The 20,861-nt window shown below is 33.0% G+C and overlaps 1 protein-coding gene across 1 annotated transcript; it reads right to left on the reverse strand.

Moving 5' to 3' along the window:
- Nucleotides 1–826: 826 nt before the first annotated feature.
- Nucleotides 827–20,818, reverse strand: LOC140747197 (uncharacterized). Its single transcript, XM_073079478.1, has 4 exons — nt 20,574–20,818; nt 20,426–20,492; nt 12,685–12,858; nt 827–3,380 (listed from the first exon to the last, which is right to left on the reverse strand). Exons 2-4 carry the CDS (start codon nt 20,490–20,492, stop codon nt 3,289–3,291), a joined length of 333 nt encoding a protein of 110 aa, XP_072935579.1. The 5' UTR covers nt 20,574–20,818; the 3' UTR covers nt 827–3,288.
- Nucleotides 20,819–20,861: the final 43 nt, after the last annotated feature.

Here is a 20,861-nt window from a genome sequence, read left to right on the forward strand (position 1 = left end):
CGAATAATTCGAAAAATTTCGAATAATTCGTAAAAATTTCGAATAATTCGAAAGTTTTCGAATAATTCGCGAATTAAGGGGGTATTCTAGTCTAGAAGCATGAATTTCAGGTAATTTTTTGAAGTGCCGTAAAAAAAGGCAATCAATATTTTTACCATCCATTTTTTTATAAGTTATTTATTAACATTACAAGAATAGGATCATCCCCAAATTTCAATTTTTATTATTTCATTATTTAAAAAAAAATACTATATTAATTGTTCTATTTGTGTAACTATGTGGTTTAAATAATATGTATATTGACTGTTAAATTTTTATTCGAAAATTGAAAATAAGAAACCCTGAAAAAATTCGAATTATTCAAAAATTTTCGGATTATTCGAAAATTTTCCAATTATTCGAAAATTTTCGAATTATTCGAAATTTTTCGAATTATTCGGGAACTTTCGAATAATTCGAATTTTCGAATTCGAATTATTCGATTCGAGTTTCGAATCGAATATTAATATTCGATTCGGAACGAATAATTCGTAAGTTCGAATTATTCGCACACCCCTATTAAATAGTCAAAGATTTCAAACAGGAGTTTTGGAAAATACGACTATAGCACTACGTTTTTACAACAATACGAGAACATTAAATGGAAAATGTAATGTTATTAACAATCATTATTTTTTGTAGATGTTTAGAAACTAACAAATTCTTTACACATGACTTACAATTATAGTAATACATTATGTACTTGGTATACTTTAAGCCGAACGTCCACTTAGCTGGCACTTAGTTATTACGCTATTTCATCAGTAACAGAGGAGGGTATATTGAATATAATGTTACGAGGCAAATTCTTTAAGCATTATTAAATACGCATGCTTAAGTATTACATTTAAATCTGTGACTAAGTTAATTTGTGACTTTTCTCCTAACATTATTTATGGTATGCATTATGTGGTGGTCTCATTCTCTTGGCCATCTTGACACTTAGTAAAAACTGTTAAATAGTATTGTCATATTGTAATTTTAATACGAAAGGATATGTTGATATGTTCTTATTGTTTCGATTTATTATAATTTTAATGTTTATAGTGAGTCTTACGGATAATCTGTGTTATTAAAAAAAAAACATTCAAGTATAAAATTTGTGCTTCTCTCTAGAAGAATTAAAATACATGATCACAAAATTAAAAATGTGTTCAACAATCATAAATTGTTTAAAAGTCCAGAAAAAACTTTTGGCCAAAACTCAATCAAATAAAAACATATTGGTAAATCAATTCTCTAAAACTCAATATCCACACTATTACCTAATAAATAAAAAATACAACTAAAATACCTAAATATTTGTGTAAAATGATCTCACTCATCTAATCACATAAAAATTAAAAGTTGTACTTATTCCCTTGACCTTTAACATATAATTTACAACAATCAACAGCCGTGATTTATTTTGTTGTAATAAGTTCAATCAACATATTGTAAGTGAAATATTTTTTTGAATGCATTGCATGCTAAAAAAGCGGCACCTTCAACATTTTTTTATTTTCCTAAACACAGAAGCTGATTTACATTTGTGTGAATAGCAAACTCTTAATTTCTAAAACTAAACGGCTTAAACGTCAGGTCAAGTAAAATGAGAAAAAAAGAAACATGATGAAACCCTAGTTAAGAGACTTAAATAAAACTGTGTATTTTTATTTATTACCTGAACTTTCAAACTGTTGCTACCCTACTTGTTCAGTTAGTATTATAAATTAGTTATTTTTTGTACAAAAATAAATAGGTACACTTTAACAAATCAATTTAAGCGTATTCTATTTTAGGAACAAAACGAGAATAAACTTTAAATTATTATTATTAGATTTACTGGGTTACATTAAAGTTAGTTGTTATAAACTGAACTTGGTATATGTTAAATGTCCTACCTGATAGACACTTTAAAAATTTAAACATAATATATTGTATCATGTCATTATTTCTACCCAGTACTAAAATACAAACATTTAAAGTGATTTCGATACGTTATCGTCCAACATTATCCGAAGTGGAATGGTCGCCTTGCGTTATTTATATTTAAAATATAACTAACTCAAGAAACTATCACAATATAAAAGCCCACGATGAAACTAGCCGCATTTAATTATATCTACAAAGTTAGTAACGTCTGATCCTTTAAGGAGTTAAATGGGCGAATGTTTTGAATTGCATTATATGCGTTTCCCATTTTGAAGTCCCGATTGTTATCATTGTAATAGCAATTAAGGTTTCGTCGGAAGCCTCAACGTCGTTTTGAAAACATCCAATACTCTTTATGCCGTTCTAGCCCGTATCTCCCATTACCAATATACATTGGGGCAGCATGGTATGGTATGTTTAACGATCATTTAACAGTTGTGGGCAGACATCGACATCCAACAGAGTGACATATAAATTTATAAATGCTTGTTACCATCCAATATCGTATCGAAAGATCACTATGTAAAGGGTAAGACAATTACTCGACACGTGTGGAAAGTGATTTTTACTTGTAGAACTAGTTACAGATTATAGAGATCTAAAATAACACTAATTTTCACATCCGTAGGAAAGTATATTTTGTTTATTAAATACTATCAAAGTTGTCAGCGAAAAAATCACACTCAAAGCGTTTCTATTTTAGATACATATGATTACACGATGCTACACTCCTTTTACAAAAAAATGTACCTACGATTCATATCACGCTTACAATTTATAGCGTCAAAGTTTTCTACGCAGAGTATAATCCCGACGATCAATACAAAATTGTTCTTATAAGCTGCCGTAACTGAACAATACAATTTTAAAATCGGTTGAAGTGTTACCATATCACACGAATGTCTAAAAATTACAATTTTTCCGGAGTGGGATCACTCGAAATATTGTTTTACAGTCAAATGGTAACATCTAGCAAATGATTATAAGATCATACAATTGTGTCAAATGGCATATTTACAGCTGTTACTACACAATAACTACCTCATTACAATATAGTACAATAACACTCGGAGGTTACAAGGTAACCGAACAATCAACTAATATGATTGTGGTTACGTTTGCATTCGGTTGTACTAATTTAGTATTACCTACTGTAAATACCTCCGAGTGCTACCGCGCTGAACAAACACGTCCTTACCTCACTAGAGGTCTAAGGGTTACTCAGTACATTGAAATGTTACTCAGTACGTCAGTACAGTTACTTAGTAATACTATGTTACCTGGTTGAGATTACTTTAGCTTTGGGCAAGTCCAGTGTAATTCGGCTGGGACAGCTCAGCTGCAGCCCTCCTTCGCGCTCGGCGTCTCGTCACCTTTACTTCCATCGAGGTCTGTCTTCGATGGGCCCGCTTGAGGGTTGTCAGGGTCTGAAATTACGTAATATAAAATATTAATAGATGCGTCGAAAAATACTTTAAAATAATATCTAAGTAGGAAGTTGTTATTATAGTTGTCTTTCAAATATTAACGGGGTATCACGATAAATGGACACTACCATTCAGGAATATTTGGAATCAACTCTAAATAGGATTGGATGCATCTTCAGATGCATTGTTATGCCAGAGCACCAGTTGGCCTTACCGGTTACCGTTAAAGTCAAAACAGCAACGCCTACAGCGCCTACGCCACCATTATAAGGCAAAAATGATGTTTCGTTATTGCTAATAAAATTATTTTTATCATTTTATTTCTATCATGAGCCTTGTTCTTAAACAAATACAATGGCTCTACGGCATAGAATTTGTTCAACGCTTGGTTGAACGTACGATTACGAGATAAGTAGTATGGCGCCATATTTATGATTCTCTTTACAAATAAAGTTAATTGGCTACTTGACACTTTTTGGGAAAGTGTTTTAATGAATTAGTATACGTATTATATATGCCTTTCATTGATCACTTTTTCGAAAAAAGGGCTATTCATTAATAAAAATCGAACTTTCTTTACGGTGAACGGAACGTCGCGTTAAATCAGGCGGTCAAGTGTCATTTTGTGGCGGAACGTCATTACACTGTAAACAAACAACGCTTAGAAGAAAATTGAGAGTTATTTAGCTATTATAACTAAAATTTAAATAAATGACAAGTTATAAGACGTGTGCAGTGACGATGTGTACAAGTACGATCGTAACAAATTTGCTTATACAAGTTCCTAAACCCAAATCTCATAAACGTTAAAGAACTTGCAGATTCTTATATGTTTAAATCCTCTGTTTGCCAGCAATGACATTTTATACTATCTATGTAAGAGAAGTATTATTGAAAAAAAGGAATAAATTTAGTAACTCTCGAGTGATTCGTCAATTCCAAATCATTGGAACGGGACGTAATCAAAACAAAACAGCAAGTGGAAGTATTCATATATTTAATATATTATATAGATGTCTATGATAAGAATAGAATTATAAGACGTCTATGAGAATTCTATTTTAAGGGCCCATTCTGTAATTAATAGGACACAATTAAAATATTTCATGACTGTGTTATTATTGATGGTGCATGTGCACTGATTAATGCGCTTGCGTGTCTGCTTTTCTTCATTACTAAAATTATTTTCCGTAACAAATGGATATGTATTTTTATCACTGTCATTTTCAGAATTAAATTGCAATGCAATAATAGGAACTGTATGGTCACTTTTCTTCCTTCATCTTGTTGGGTAGGTTACGCAAGTAAAGAAGTACTATTTCCCGTGTACTTTACTTTATGTATTTCAGAATGGTGCCCACTTTCGAAACTTTTGGCTCCTCACTTCTTCTAGGCAGGACAGTCATCACATTTTCATTTTCATTGATGTACCTTGTGTTCAGGACAACTTTTACTTTTCATGAAACACAAACTTGCCTTCCTCTTAAACTGCACATACTCTATAACGTCGTCACTATACGATTGTCGGGAAGATCTGTAAATATAAATATAACCAATTAATAACCTTACATAATACGTTCACATAAGAATATAAGTATATTTAAAAAAATCTTAATAATTACTTGTAAGACAACCTTTCTTCTGTCTGAAGTCAGTTAAGAATTTTTTTAATTGTCCGATATCATTAAATGTAAATATAAAGAATGTTTTATTTACGTTGTTTATTTGATATTTCCATAGGTTATCTCACGGAAGTTTTTGTATCCATTTTGATTTATTGCACTGCATATATGGATCTTCTTTAAGCAGGTTCACACTATCAGCTTTAATATAGTATGGCTTCATTTCGGTTCACAACATAAATTCAACCAACTCTAACAGCAAACGATTTAATTATTATTTGTCTTGTTTGGTTTCGATGTAGTGACGTCACACGACATTTGAGGCAGCACTGTCGCCGTTTTGGGATTTAAAATCCACAGATAAAAAATCGAAAATTTCTTTTTAAAAATTAAAATACTTAGAACGTATTAAAAAATAAACGAAATACTGCTTAATTTATGTTTACTTATAAGCTATCATATCCAACATATTTCATATTTTATTGTTATAACTGTCAAGTACCCAATGAGTATTGTTTCTACAAGTTTCTTCGAATGAATCGTTGTAATAAATAAATTAATAATATAAGGCTATAAACTTATTCATTTAATACAATTTTATCGGTTGTTTGGACTTGTGAATCTCCAGTCACTTTGTTTAAACTAGAAGGTATGAAAGTGACAGCTGTAATGGAAACATTTTGTGTAGACTATTAAAGTAGGTAATAATTGTTGATATAATATTATGGTTGAAATAATGAATGTAAATTGTCCTCTTTTTTTACAAATCCTAAGAAATTGTGTAGGTATTTCTTAAAAAAAAAAAACAATTAGAAATGTCAAATGAGAAGTAATACGCACAGTTTTACATTACTTGAAATGGTTAGGAATTTTTGACATGTTTTCTCATGTTTGACATGTTGGCTCATAAAAATAATTATTTACAGACAAGATAGCGAAGTGTTTATCTATTCGTCCACGAGTCTTTGGCTAAAAGTTAGAAATACAACAAGGCTTAAAATAATTCATTGATTCGTCAAATCGAAACCGTCACCATGACGTAGATAGATGCTGGAAAATCGCCAATTGCCAACCACAACATGAAGATGAAATTGACGTCAGATTAGTTCAGAAAACTTATAAAAATTACAACACCTGTATAATGAAGTGAGTGCCTTTATTTAAACATATTAATAGCTAATGAAAACACAATGACAAAACACAATGAGCGAAGTAATAAGTTACAAATACAACTTCGACAATGTTGACAGAACTTTATACAGTTAAGAACATATGTTTTTAATGAACTATATGAATTAAATTAATTGGTATAATTTACATATCATAGAAATAGTGCTGTTAAATTGCATGGATGAAATAGATAATGGCGTAATAAACACGACACTGCGGCTAAACGTGGCAACTAAGAGTTGTAACTTGAATATTCTCACAATTAAGTTAATACTGATTGCAATATAATTATTACAAAATTCTTTTACTCCTTCATGAACATGCTACATACATTCGTGTTTAAAGTGTTTCGACCTTAGACCACACAATAAATATCATGATTCACATGCTGATAGCAAGATGTTTTTGGTACGTTACGTTTTACGTCACTTATAGCGTAATGTATTACGCAAGGCATTCGCTGTAAGTGTTACATGTTCATTGTAGAAAGTTTTGTTAAATTACCATAATTTAATTCTTTCAAAATTATACTCGTGAATTCATGATTTAAATATTATGTGATAAATATCGCCCTTAAAAAAAGCCATAAAGAAATAATATTATTTGAACTCCTGCGTTCTTTGCAAGATTACATTAAAAATATTGCGATACTTGTGGTTTCGTGATAATTGGTTTTGGCAATTATCGATATTTACAGACATAATATTATAAAATTATTGTCATTTTAAACAATTTTGACATTTGACCGGTTCTAAGTTTATATTTATGTATATACCTATTTCAATCCAAACCAAAGAGGTTATTTATTTTTGTTTTCCAGTAAAATAAGCCTGGATTGTGAATATATCTCCATGTCTGCGTTCTTTTTATCGATCCGTTGTTGGTAGCCAAAAGAAGTAACGAGGCACGAGGGTGGTTATTCATGCGGACGGCGCATAGGGCTTTCTGCTTATAACTGTAGGTATATGGGGGACCTTGTTTTTACACGTGCATAAACATAGGATAAAAATGATTTAATGTTAACGTGTTGATAATAGACTGAACAATCACTCATTACTATCATACTGCTAAGCATAGGTTTTTTATAAAACAGAAGTTGCATACGAGCATGTAGTCCACCTGTCGGTAAGTAGCTCTACGGGACGCTTCAGATAAGTATGTTTCCCTTACTATACCCTTATTACAAACATTAACAAAACATTGCTTAACACTGCTGTTACCACCTTTGCAAAAAATCGAGATCTTTGCACCTGGCATCCGTACCATTACATTAGCTTGATTAAGATTTACTAATGAAAATAGAAAAAATCCAAAGACGCACGGACTTAGATGACGCTCATTATAGGTATAAGGGTCATGAAAAAGTAAAAGCAAGGTAAGTATCGTGTATAATTATGCGTACTCTACTTTTCAACAACTTCTTTTCACATAAATTACTGTACGTCTGTTGAATACGGTTTTCTCTCAAACTATACATGGTTATAACTTTCCAAGTGAGTACTTAAAATTCAACCTCAATGTGAAAGTAAATAGTGCTATTAATTCTTTCAAGAACAATACAAAAAATGTTAGATAGTCATATGAATCGTTTTCCAATTTTGTTTCTTATTAGGGATTAATGCAATATAAGTAAATACATATTTTATAGAATGTCTTAAAATATTACTGTGTACGATTTTTTTTATATCGTATTGCATTTGGATGTAGCAACATGTTAATTATGGGCCGCAGTTGTAAGCAGGAACGATTGTCGTGAAGTTACTGCCGCAATGGGCTAACAAAGAGGTCTACTACCACCTTTAGAACATAACTCTTATAACCGCGAAAATATCAATCAAAAGTAAATAACCTCTTTATCAGTCAGTCAAACGAACCGTTTCCACACAAAACATCCTTCCGCACATGGTAGCGCCTATCGGACACGCAAACCTATTTATCAGCACTTGACACGTGTTTTAGTTCAATATATTGTGAAGATAAGAATATTAATCGTACATGTCACATGAACGTATGTAGGAGGACAAGCAAGGTTGTATCATAAAAGTTACTTATTAGGCAATCAGCTCTATTCTGCAATTTGGACCAAGATGACCATAAAAGCAGAATGGAATAATCAAGTAGCGAAAATGCGAAATGGATGCCAGCCCTTAGGCTATGAATCATTTTAGTATTACAGATTACAGTCTACTGTTCCCGCCATCAGCTATCTTAGCAGATCATGTTGACAACAGAAGCTGCCCTTTTGCTATCAATCGATCGATTGCTAATCACCTGTGTCACCTACATACCACTATCAGCCTAGACAGATTAGATATGGATACTTAATCAGTTTATTGCCTATTAACATTCAGATTTATGTCACAGCTCGACGTCAATAAGATAAAGCGTAATATGCGTTGTCGTCATTCCAACACATTCCGCCGCACAATACGCAGATGTCGTAAAAATTCTACACGCTATTATCACCCATAAATCAAATCATTACAGACAATTATCCAGTACACGGCTACTTAATACACTGCTTACTGGGTTGCTCCATGTATACTTGGCGGATCCGAGATAATTATATGTCATTAGGGTCGCATATAATTTACGACGCATTTTTATCACATTCGATCCGATAAAAGATATCAGCGATGAAACATCATATAAGAGAACAAAGGAAAATGAAATATTAAATGAAGAAAGTACAGCTAGTGACAAAAATAAAACTGCAAGGGGTTACTGAACACAAAAGCCATTACGGGGATAAAATATCCGCGAAGACTATCTCATTTTATGTTTAATCGCTGACGACAGATATAGATGCAAGTGCGACCAAAAGAACATGTTCTCTGTTGTGAACGAAAGTTTAAAATGAAAATCATTACATAAGAATTTAATTGAATTAAAACGTAGGAAATCTAAAATTACTCAGAAAATACTATCATAAACTAATAATATTTTAATACTTCATCGACGATTTTAAATCGAAGCGCTTGGAAAATTCATAACACTAACTATATAACTACCTCTACCCTATAAAATTATTCCAAATCTACTTCAATATGAAAAATTATTCATGTATACTGAAGGATTGTTCCTCGTAATGCTTATACAAATAGATTCAATTCGATAAGTCTATTCCAATAAAGATTAGGATCTACCGATGTTGCCATTACTACGCGAGGATTAAGCCACATTATCAGAATATAATTAAATTTCGCAGAAGATAGAACAATAGATACAATATAGAACAGGAGAAACAACAAAAACAAATATAGGTAGAACAATAAAATTTTGATGACTGGGATCTGAATGTTAGTTTTAGATTAGGTTAATATTTCGTTTCTTTGTTAACTTGCTAAACATAATTGATATAAAATAGTTCTTAAGGGACTGTTTTAAGATCAAATTGTAGTTAGATTTTTTTGGAAAAGATCGGAAAATCGGAACAATCTTATGGAAACATTTGTTGATGTTCGTAACATTTTCGCTAGAAAATGTTTGTGGCCATTATAGGCACACAAAAACTTAATTCTTGACTATTGTGTTTGCTCATAATAAAGTACATAGTTACAATATCTTTCAATTCAAGTAGCTGACTTATAATAAATTTCGCAAAAATTGTAGATAATTCCAGACATAGTTATCAGTTGCCATTGTACTTTGTATGCACGTTTCCCCATAGCAATTTTAAAATCAGCAGAGCGTGTTGTTATCGTAGAAGGCCGGGCGTGGACGTGGCTATGACGCAACTCAATGGATTATAAAGATCTATTGGCACTCCAACGGCACGGTGCACCTATTGTGCGAGCATTAGTTATATGCAATAAGCTCTTTTACAATATACAATATATTACTTTTTAGGTGGCTTTAAGGGAATGCTGTGATCCTTGCGATAGACCATCTTTTTTTTAATATAGAAGTAGCAGGCGAGCATGCAGTCCACCTGATGGTAAGTGACTACTGCCGCCCATGGACATCTGTAATCAACCCCAGATAAGATTAGATATTCCTACCCGAGGTCGGCCATAGATGCGTCGCTATTCTTGAGCGCTAAGCTAGAACGCCTCTGAGAAGGATATCTCCCTTACGACACCCTTTAAACCAGAACTGCTGTGTTCTGGTGCGCTTAAAGCAGAAATAGGTGTGGCGGTGGTGCCTCCGGATTGGAACCAAAAAGGGTTCTACCACCTTCAAAATCCTTGAAACCAACGGTTTTTCTAGTTATATCTATTTCTTAGGGCTAATCTATGTACATGTGACCCTCCAGTAAGTGACTGTGGTAGTTTATTGCAGATCTCTGCCTTAAAGAGAATAAGCAGTAAAGTCGTCAACATATTAATTTTATTACCATTCACACGAATCAATTTCATAAAAACGATACATTATGAATATGATTGCACCATAATTGGCCGTCCTACTAAATTATTCAACTAGTATGACTCCAACCTCATCATTCATTAGTTCATTCATTCATGTTTAGGAGAATTTTGTTACAAAGTCTTTTGCATCACGTTATTGTTATGAATTTATATATCCTCTAGGAACCAGCCTACTATTATTTTCAACTTAATCACTTTTGAGTACAGTACTTTTTTAGAAAAACAAGTAGTCGTGGTATCATCGAGCGAGAATAAGTTAAAAGAACAGGAAAACTTACATCCCTTTGCATTGTCTCGGAAAACAATGTCACGAAGTGTGCTGTGAGTGGGGCATTTTTCCATGACCTTAACGGTTTTGCTACCTATATTTTACTTTCATTGCCAATGTCGCTTCACTGCATTTTTTATGAAGATTTCTAGAAACGTAGTCGATTCCGCGTAATGGAAGTGATTCTAGTAAAGGAATATGATACTAAAGTAATAAAACAAATCTGATTGAAGACCAACATCTGATTTTCATAACGCCCCAAAAGAAATAAACTCCAAAAATATGACCAAAAGCGTGATCTTTGTTTAGCAAAATGCAATTTCTTTTTTGTCTCTTTGTATCAACTCGACATTAAGTATGTCTAAAAAAATTTTGGCAGTAGCATATTTAATAATAATATTATTTTTGTTGCCCTCCCTTGGTGTTCTATTCAGTCACTCAGGGTCGTTTAAGAAAAGAGAAGAGGCATTAAAAGTTAATACATATCTGCATTCGAGTTTAATACCTCTACTTCAATTATGTAACATTTGCTCAAATTAAATTAAAACATCCGGAACTAACAGATGTACTTTGGAGACGTACGACAAACATATGGCGGTAAAAACATTTAGACCGGAACAAATATTTGTCTGCAAACTAACAATCGATCCGACGGGATATATCGTGTTGTATACGTTCGAATAACATGGTGCGCACTGAACCAAATAAAGTTCATTCAAGGAAACCAAACTATTCTCGGGATAACCTAATAAATATATCATGGCGTCTAAGAGGGTCATCCCTCTTAAAATTTATACATATGTTAACAAAGTATACTAGCGAGGTGTTACTTTTTTAAGGCGCTCACATTTAAAGGTAGACGTAATTTATAACGGTTGTCCATTATGACCATAAATTCTTAGTACTAAAATCCACGAGAGATTTGGCGCCAGATCGGTTATTTATTTATTCACAGGGCTATTTACACTCCTACGATGGGTTAAGAAGTGAAATATTGATCTTGCTCAAAAAATATTTATAACGTAGTCATATTCATGACGTTAAATCTCAATTGAAAGTTGTTTTACAAAAGTATAGGTTCCAATCATTCTTGATGTAGAAATATTGACAATATTTTCATAGTCAATCTCTAAAACAACGTAATAGTTAGTAGACAAATAAATGATAAACAATTTTTAATTTAATAATGCGTAAAATACTTACATAATCCTGCTTTCGAAGTTCTAATCGCCCAAAAAATTAACAACTGACTTTGATAATGATGGAAATTCAGTCCATTAGCAAGTAAGCGTAAATCATGGTGGGCTCCGATCGCGATAACCCCCATCACTTCTCCCAAGGTTAATTTGTAAAATGGTGTATTATTAGGGTTAGATAAAAATCGGGTCATTTACGATTCGACCAGTTAATGATGCTTTCAAGGGCAAATTGTCTGCTTTATTTTTATTTAGCCCTTACCTTTACCTTTGCATTTGGACTTCAATTTAGATTAATACATTACCTCACTTCAATTTAATATCAAAATTATATTCTAAAAATCATTTTTAAATATTTAATTGCACAAACAATAAATTGTAGAAACACCGAGGAAAATTTGTGGTTATAAACTACGGAAAAATACTGAGGCAAAAATCCTAATCAGTCATTGTTTAACAAGGAAACAAAGAGAAAAAACACACCAAGAAATATACTGCAGACATAAAAATAATTACAGTTGGATAAAGCAAGTTTTAATTCAACGATGTTTAAAAAAGTCTCAACTTTATGTTTAGGGACATATTATTCTTGTCCATCACACTATTCTTGACTAGTTGTGATCACTTACATCCGATAGATTTTATATCCCTTTGCCACTTTTGGTACATAATCAAACTTACCCGTGGTGACCAGTTGCTGCAGCCTCGACGGCAGGTCCGCCGTGGTCATCTCCGCGCCCGCCGGGTGCAGGATGTCCGGCATCGCATTCCTTCGGCCCGTTCTGCCGGTCTCGAGGAACTCCCGCGGCACCTCCTCGTTATTCCTGTCCTGCATTATTGCCATCATTCTCCGTACTGAAATGAGGTCACGGATAATTATTATTAAAATATGGTTTGCTTCATATTATACTTTGACTTTGAAGATCTCTAGGGACTATAATAAAGGGAGGGATTCAAAATGAAAATAGTGCAATTGCGCAATTCATACTTTCAAATAGGGGAGCATCTTTATTGAAGTTGAAATTGTCATATACTTTTTCAGTCCCTTTAAATATAATACGAATATAATATAATACTCTATGATATAATAAATACATGCCTTCCCTTAGTAATGCAGAAACAAAGTATGTATAATATAAATAATCGCTAATTAAATAATTAACATAACATTAAGTAATAGTTTATCATGATACAACTGTCTGATATGATAAAGATAAAACAATACTTGGAATCGTATCTGTTAGATCTTGTATTCGGAGTTGACGCAAGTGCACGGTAGGTAATTTGTCCAAGTGTCAATTTGTATTGATCGATAGCATTATAGCACCAGTGTGCGTAATGTATACTATGTACGTTGTTTAGTTCCGGACGCGGTCATTGGCAGTCTGTATGAGTCTACATATCCATAGTGATAACGTAACTTGTAGGTACTTTTTATCGATTTCTAATTATTAACTTGGCGCCTATGTAACTAATGTACTAGGAATTAGGATCATGTTGCATAGCTAACATACATTTTTATTCTTATTCTTACTAAGACATAATGTAAGGTACTTAGATACCAAAAAGTATCTATTTAAGTTGACTTTGGGCATTTATGTCATTTGTTATCTTAATGTAAGTAATAATTATTTCGATATTGGGTTATGCCTACCTAGAGGGCTAACTCTTTTTTTTAGACCTGGGGAACGTAGCCTATTTTATTCCCTAGAAATACATTTCCAAGAATACCTGAGTAAACATGATATTTTGCACCAGCCAATTTTCATTTATTAATCTATAAAACATTTTGTTCAAATCCTATTTTAACGTGAAGGTCGTTACAACACCTTTCACCTATCAAATAGCATCATGGAGCGGATCCATCTACAGCTAAGTGCTAAAGCGTGTTATTATAACACCCTGTGACGCTGCGAATTAAACGAAACACGCTAAATGAGGAAAGGGTTCGAAAACATGTAACGTAAAATAAATGCTAACGCAAATAATATTATCCTGAATCATCAGAATATAGGATCTTCAGAAATTCTGATATCTTGTGAATAAGTCTCGTTAGATACATAAATACGAGTAATAATCAAAAAGTAAATGCAGAATGTAGAGCACATTTTTCGTACAGGCTTCATAATTCTACGTTCTACGAATATTTTTATTATCAAACAAATTTGTTTTAGTTTATAGCGTATATTTAATCTGTATAATTCTATATCCTATCATACAATACGCTAATAAGCTAGGTACTTTCCCCGCGCGAAGCACCCGCTACATTTGGTTTTAACATTCGCGGTTGACTATACAACCGCTGGCTACACACACACAACATACTATACCTTACATTTCTCATTAACAACTCGTATCAAAGACCGAATGAGCGCTCAAGCCGTTTTAGTGGTTTCAGCAACATGAAAATGCGAAGTAATCTTCTCAGTGACACTTGATAATACGTGAATGACATAAGCTTATAAGATATACTCAGACTAACTTAGATATAGCTTGGTATTGAAAACTAAACCTTAAGCAATTCTCGCAGAAGCAGTCATAATACATGAAAATATTTGTCAAGAATTTTATCCCTCTCTCAAAGACCTATTGAACGTGCAATGCTTGGAATCTCAAAGACAGTATTCCTAATGTCACCATTCGAAAGATGACAAAGGGAGTAGATACAGGGAATAGCATTGCTTGACTAAAATAGAGATGGCACCTTAGCCATCTACCGATGTAAAGATGGGCTTTAAAGACATAAATATTACAGACCTCGGACGGGCCACAGAAATTGGGCAGGCAACGATCCAGATGGACCGACGACATCGTAGGAGTGGTGGGAAGGCTGGATGAGAAAAGCGCGAGATCGGGACTTCTAGAACTCTTGTGAGAAGGCCTTCTTCTTCTTTAGCCCGTCGCCACGTAATGTTGGATACCTTACGTAGCGATGGGCTGAAGAAGAAGAAGAAGATATCCTCCTTATATTAAATTCTACGTGATCAACAAATATAGGAGTAAATACAATATAATCTGAAACGTTTTGGTACGACGTTCGTATTCTAAGAAACCACTTTTATTCTACTAAGTGAAAAAAACAAAGTAGAGCCTATAGAAAACGCGGAGGTTTCTCGACAGCGCACAAAAAAGTCATTACCGTTAATGGAGATGAATCCATTAAAGCTGTCTTTGAAGCAAGCTTTGCGGGGAATACTATATTTATAAATAAAAGTTTTTTGTAGGCTACGACATTCTAGGAACTTGGTCTTGAAGAGTTTATTAAAATTGAACAAAACCATTACTCAATTAAACAAGAATGTATGGTACGTAATAATATTTTTCTGAAAATAGAGATCACTTTAGACATAATAAGGTTGAAGTGGCATATAGTTAATCTGATAGTAAATTGTCTCGCCATCCACCGGATGCCAAACAGATGTGTTGCCACTCTTGAGAGCTAAGATGTTCGAAGTTTGTCTCATATCTTAGTCAGCCAGTATAAAAACATTTCACCGAAACGTGAGAACTGCTTCACGTTAGGAGTAGCTGTGGTGGTGGAAGCTCCCCGATCACACAATGTTAGTTCTACCTTGCAGTTCCAATGAGGATTAGCTTAACCTGATTTCGTAAGTAAAGAGCAAATATAACTACGGGCACGGTTTATAACTTATTATCATAAATATTATTTTTCAAATGCTGGAGTGTTAAAGGACAGCTTCGCTTATCTTACGAGTTAAGTAGAAATATCTCATTCAAGTTGGTTTGCCTTACTTCATCACGTTGCTCACATATATTTGGATGTAGTTTTCGAATCACCTAGCACTAGAAACTTGAACTAGGAACAATTTTTTTAACCGTGTTCAACATTGTAAACTGTGTAAACGCAAACATTTCTTTTGTTTCTAGTTCATAATCCGCCGTGTAGCCCATAGACTTTAAAATTGACGTCGATCGAAGGCTGAGCTGTAATTCTCAACGCATGACGTAAATCTGAGCTTGATACAGCGATGAAGAGCGATTAGAAATCAAGTTGCTAAGTCATCATTTCCGGCATTTATCTTGCAAAGAAATTGTTTCTAGAAAAATATCTCGGTCTCAGCAATCATTACTTTTCTTATAATCAATTCCGCATCCAAGGGTGTCATGGGCAGACTAACTTAAAATGCTCTGACACAGATACGATCAATCTCAGGCCAATCGGTCAGGACTCCGCCTGGCTGTATAAACACTGTATCTCCAAACTTTTTGTTTGTATTCGATTTAGAAGGTTATTTATCTCAGTAAAGTTTTTGTCATTGCCTAATAAAAATCTGTCATGATTGTTTAACAGCTTTCTTGGAGAAACGTAAGGATTATAAATAACTGTTCAACATTATTCTAGATTAGAATTTCTAGAAACTATCTAAGAGAATACCTCGTAATTGAGACATAATTTTAGCTATGATCAAGACAATAATTGGCAGGAGCGAGCTGCGATTGTCATGCTAATTACGAGACGTGCTCGAAGCATCCTATGTGGTTTCCTTTCACAGCCCCGATAATAACAGCTTCTTGTCGGTTGACGTAATGTTTTGTTCTGAATAGTATACACACCTACGCATCGAGCTTACGTTAACAAATTAGCAATTTGGTAATGGTTATTGTAATTTATCCATATTGTCTGTCTACACGACACGGCATCTGTTTGTACTAGTGTTTACCTTGCGTAGTAATTACATTATAATACCTCTAAAATATACAGATTCGAAAAAACAGCGTAGGTAATAGTTCGATTGAGGATTAAAATAAGAATGGTATGTAATTTAGCGTTCAAAACCTAAAGTAATTTATTTACACTAACTAAACAAAATTACTTATTAACTTTTTGCCCGAATGTAAAAAGTGATACAAGCGCAAAAATAAAATGAATAATAAAGACTTAAATAACCACACAAAAGGTTATTCAGTAGCTAAAATGCAATGACTGGGTATTTGAAAGAGTATTTTTGTGACAAAGAGGAAGGACAAAAACGTCGTCGTGAAAGAATTTGCTCATAATCAGTGCTTCGTTTAGATTTAAACTCAAATACTTAAGGTGTAATAAAGGAATACTATAATAGTGCATTCCTGACTTGCATGTAGATTTACCAAATCCTTTCAAAGTTAAAATTTGTATAGGAAAAAACGTCATGGCTAATATACATTACCTATTGCTAATTTCAATATTTCATAGAAGTACAGTACTTACGAAGTTACTAGCTATAACTTATAAACCAGAATAACAATGTATAGTATGTTTCGATGAAGTCACCTCTTTTCTATTTAAGCACCGTATTAAGTTTTTCATGTATTATAATAAAGCGATGAATAACTGGTTTTAATGTGAACGCCCTAACCATTATAATTTTAAATTACGCTCACAAAAAAAAACATTTTTAGTATTTTACACACCATCATGCAGCGTAAAAACTCATTATCATCTAAAACCACATGCATCGTCTAATGAGGAAAATTACCGAATGGGAAGTAAAGATGTTTTAAAACCAAAGAGAAAATTATGAACCCATAAGCATATGGAAATGCGGTGATACAATGAGGTGATACTTAATATAACAATATATTGCTGATCACAAAATCATATTTTTGAACTAATATAACTTCAGTTAAAGAAAATGTTTTCACTCGACGTTCTATATTTTAATAAATTTACAATGACATCCGCAGTGTTATATAATAAATTTCTCTCGATGTACAAGAGTAGAATGTTTAAGCAAACGTAAGACAGATAATAAAGATTTTATGTTTAAGAGATTTCTAGACATTGAGTCCATACGCTAAGAAAGAGAAAATAAATATTCGTGATCTGAGTGTTTTCGGAGCCAAGAAATTCCAATTCTGAATATGGGTATTTGGTATTCTACAAAGATTTGTAGACAATAGGCTCCATATAGTCGAGTTGTTTGAAAGTCTGGGTAACCTATTAATGATAAGATAAGACCAAAATATGCGTACGTAAGTACGAATTTTTTTTTAGAATCATACTACAAGTACAATCAAAGAAATACATAGGATTTTCATAGCTAAGGACGCGATTCTAGCAAAAATAATGCTCCGACGTGTTTAAAGTACCGATTTAATTCTTCAGTCTTTGAAAACAATCAAAAGGAAGAAACAGAATTAGAATTAGAAAGAAAAATTACTAATTATCTAGGTCCGACTCTAATGATGATGCTATGCAAACGTACTTAGGCATTATGTTTAACAGTACAACACAATTTAAAAACGTTTACTATTACATTAGATCCCTAGAACATTATGCATCGTAAAACAACGCAGCAACAATACTCATTGATGACTCGCAAGTTGCAAGAGATAGTGTTATCTCGCAAATTACGTTCGCTATATCTTGCGATCTGTTTTACTTATGGAATACTACTTTATAGTGTTGTATTGATAAAATTTCATCGTAATGTTTTCTTTAGGCTTGTCGGTTGTTGCTATCAGGACTCAGGGTGTGCAATATTAGTCTATATACGCGCGAATTTATCTTTCGTATTAGCATTAGATACGCGTGAATGATTAAATATTTATTGTTTTTATTATATTGTGAATGTACGTATTTCTTCAAAATTCAATAAATTTTAAATTTACTTTAAAGTAAAGCCATAATAATGAAGACGCAAAGATTGAACATTTATGTACGTCGCAAGAAATACGCATATTTTTTCAATGATAGTAGACTCCCAAATCGAAGATTTAAATTGTTAGATTTGCCAAAAAAATGCGTCTATCATGTAAAATGACAGAATGCAGACAAAATCTACATAGCTACATCAATAAATAAAGTAACAATAAACTTCGCAAATTAAGTTTGTGTAATTAATAGAGAATCTAAATGTCAGAATCTGATCTGCATATTCACAGACACATTAACTGACTTTGCAGGTAAATGGATAATTACACTCTAATAATTATAATTGAATTTCTGGGCTGGAAAAAAATAAAAAACCTTAAAACTGCAAGTGCTGTGCTTTTGTGAAACTTCCAAATACAAGTGCAATAATAATAATGCAATAAAATAAAATAATGTAAGATATGTATGAACAAAGAAATAATGGAGATGTACCATTTCATTCCCTGATATCTTCGGCCTCAGTACCTTGGCGCCTCTGGCTGGAGTTACGTGATCATCACTCTAATCTCATCATGCACCTTAAAGTCCTGAATCAATGCAATCTCTTGTTAGTATATCAAACTATGTTAGCGTGGTAACCACTATGTGGTGTATATGATTGGTGTTCCAAAGAAAATGTTTTGGAGCTTAGCAAATGGAATACAAAATGAAGGCAGGACTATTAATTTTTGAATTGCACTTAATATTTCTGGGGTTACCCAAATGGTAAAATCGGAATTGCTGCCAATACCAACTTTTCACGGTCTGAGGGTCTGTCATAGGGCTCTAGGGCAAGGGTCATAGTGCTTAAACCACTATAGGCTGTTGAATTGTTTGTAACATGGTCATAAAGTTCTGCGAGTAAGCTCTGGGACTCTAGAGAAATCTGATACAGTTATTTACCCAACCCCTCACAAATACTTAAAGCCCGGACATCTTACATCTATTAATTTTGATTTTCAGAATTCCAGAAGAACCAACATTATTGTTTATTATTTATAACTATTGAATAATATTATAATTTCTTGTAGGGAGTAATAATAAGTATGACCGCATCATCTGTCTTGCATGACAGCCATTAATTAATCTTGAACAATTGGGTGGATTGATATAAATGTATGATTTCAATTAGTTTCAAGGTTAACAAGGCATGTTATTAAATAGATAATTAGGATTCATAAATTCATGTTACCATGTTCAATTTTTTATACAGTTCCTTGCCTTTTCTTTAAGTCTACTTTTTGCTAGTTACGGGTACAGGATATAGTAAAAAATGTGAGATGCCATCTATTATTAGCCAATTATTTAATTAAATAAGTAACAAAATAATTAAGATTCGATACTAATTTAATCTTTAGTTTACATCAGGAGTAATATTAATATTTCAAATTTAATATGATAATAAAGTTTTACCTTTGCACGTTTTTTTTCATATTTTATATAATGAAACTTTTTGCAATTTTAAATATTTTACTTTTAAGAATAAAGCTCTAAAAAATGTAGATAATATAGATTTAATAAACACGACACATAGTACTGACCTAAACCTGAAACATAGATATATGCGATAAATAATCAAGTGCAATTCAAAAACTTCAAATCTTCATAAGATCGTAATACTCGACAGACGTATATTGCATACAAGAACAATAAATGTTTAACTATAATTCCGTTTGCCAGAGCTCAGTAAAATGAGGTTCAAAAAACAAGCATCTACTCTAGAATCTCCAAGCAATCCAACCCGCGGTCAGCGACTGCGGCGAAGCGCCTCATGCGGGCCTCGCTTACCTGCCCGACTCTTCGCGCGTTTGTTGCTGCTACGCTTCGGCACGCGGCCTACACGCACTCCTGACATCTTAATTATAAAAAAATTAACAGCTATTCAAATTGCAATGTAAACAAAATAATATTACTGCTTTACGAAAACCGTACTCACAATCACGATTTTATTCGTCGGAATTCTCACAACAAAAAATGTCGCCCGAAATGAAATTTGAATTGGGGATTTTGACCGACAAAATCACTATTTATAGTAGGAAAATATCACTCATAGAAATGTTCATCGATTTCGATTGAAATTTTTAGAGACATGCACGAAAATCACAGCACAATACAACGGAGACAAAGACAATGAAAGAAAATTTCGTGCTATTGACAGTATTGAAGGAAGAGATAGTGACAGATGGTTGACAGCATTGAAGAATATTTCTACGACGAATTTATG

The sequence above is a fragment of the Epargyreus clarus genome, unplaced genomic scaffold, assembly GCF_041222505.1.
Source record: "Epargyreus clarus isolate Ecla_fem2 unplaced genomic scaffold, WU_Ecla_fem_2.2 ptg000014l, whole genome shotgun sequence".
Taxonomy (NCBI): Eukaryota; Metazoa; Arthropoda; class Insecta; order Lepidoptera; family Hesperiidae; genus Epargyreus; species Epargyreus clarus.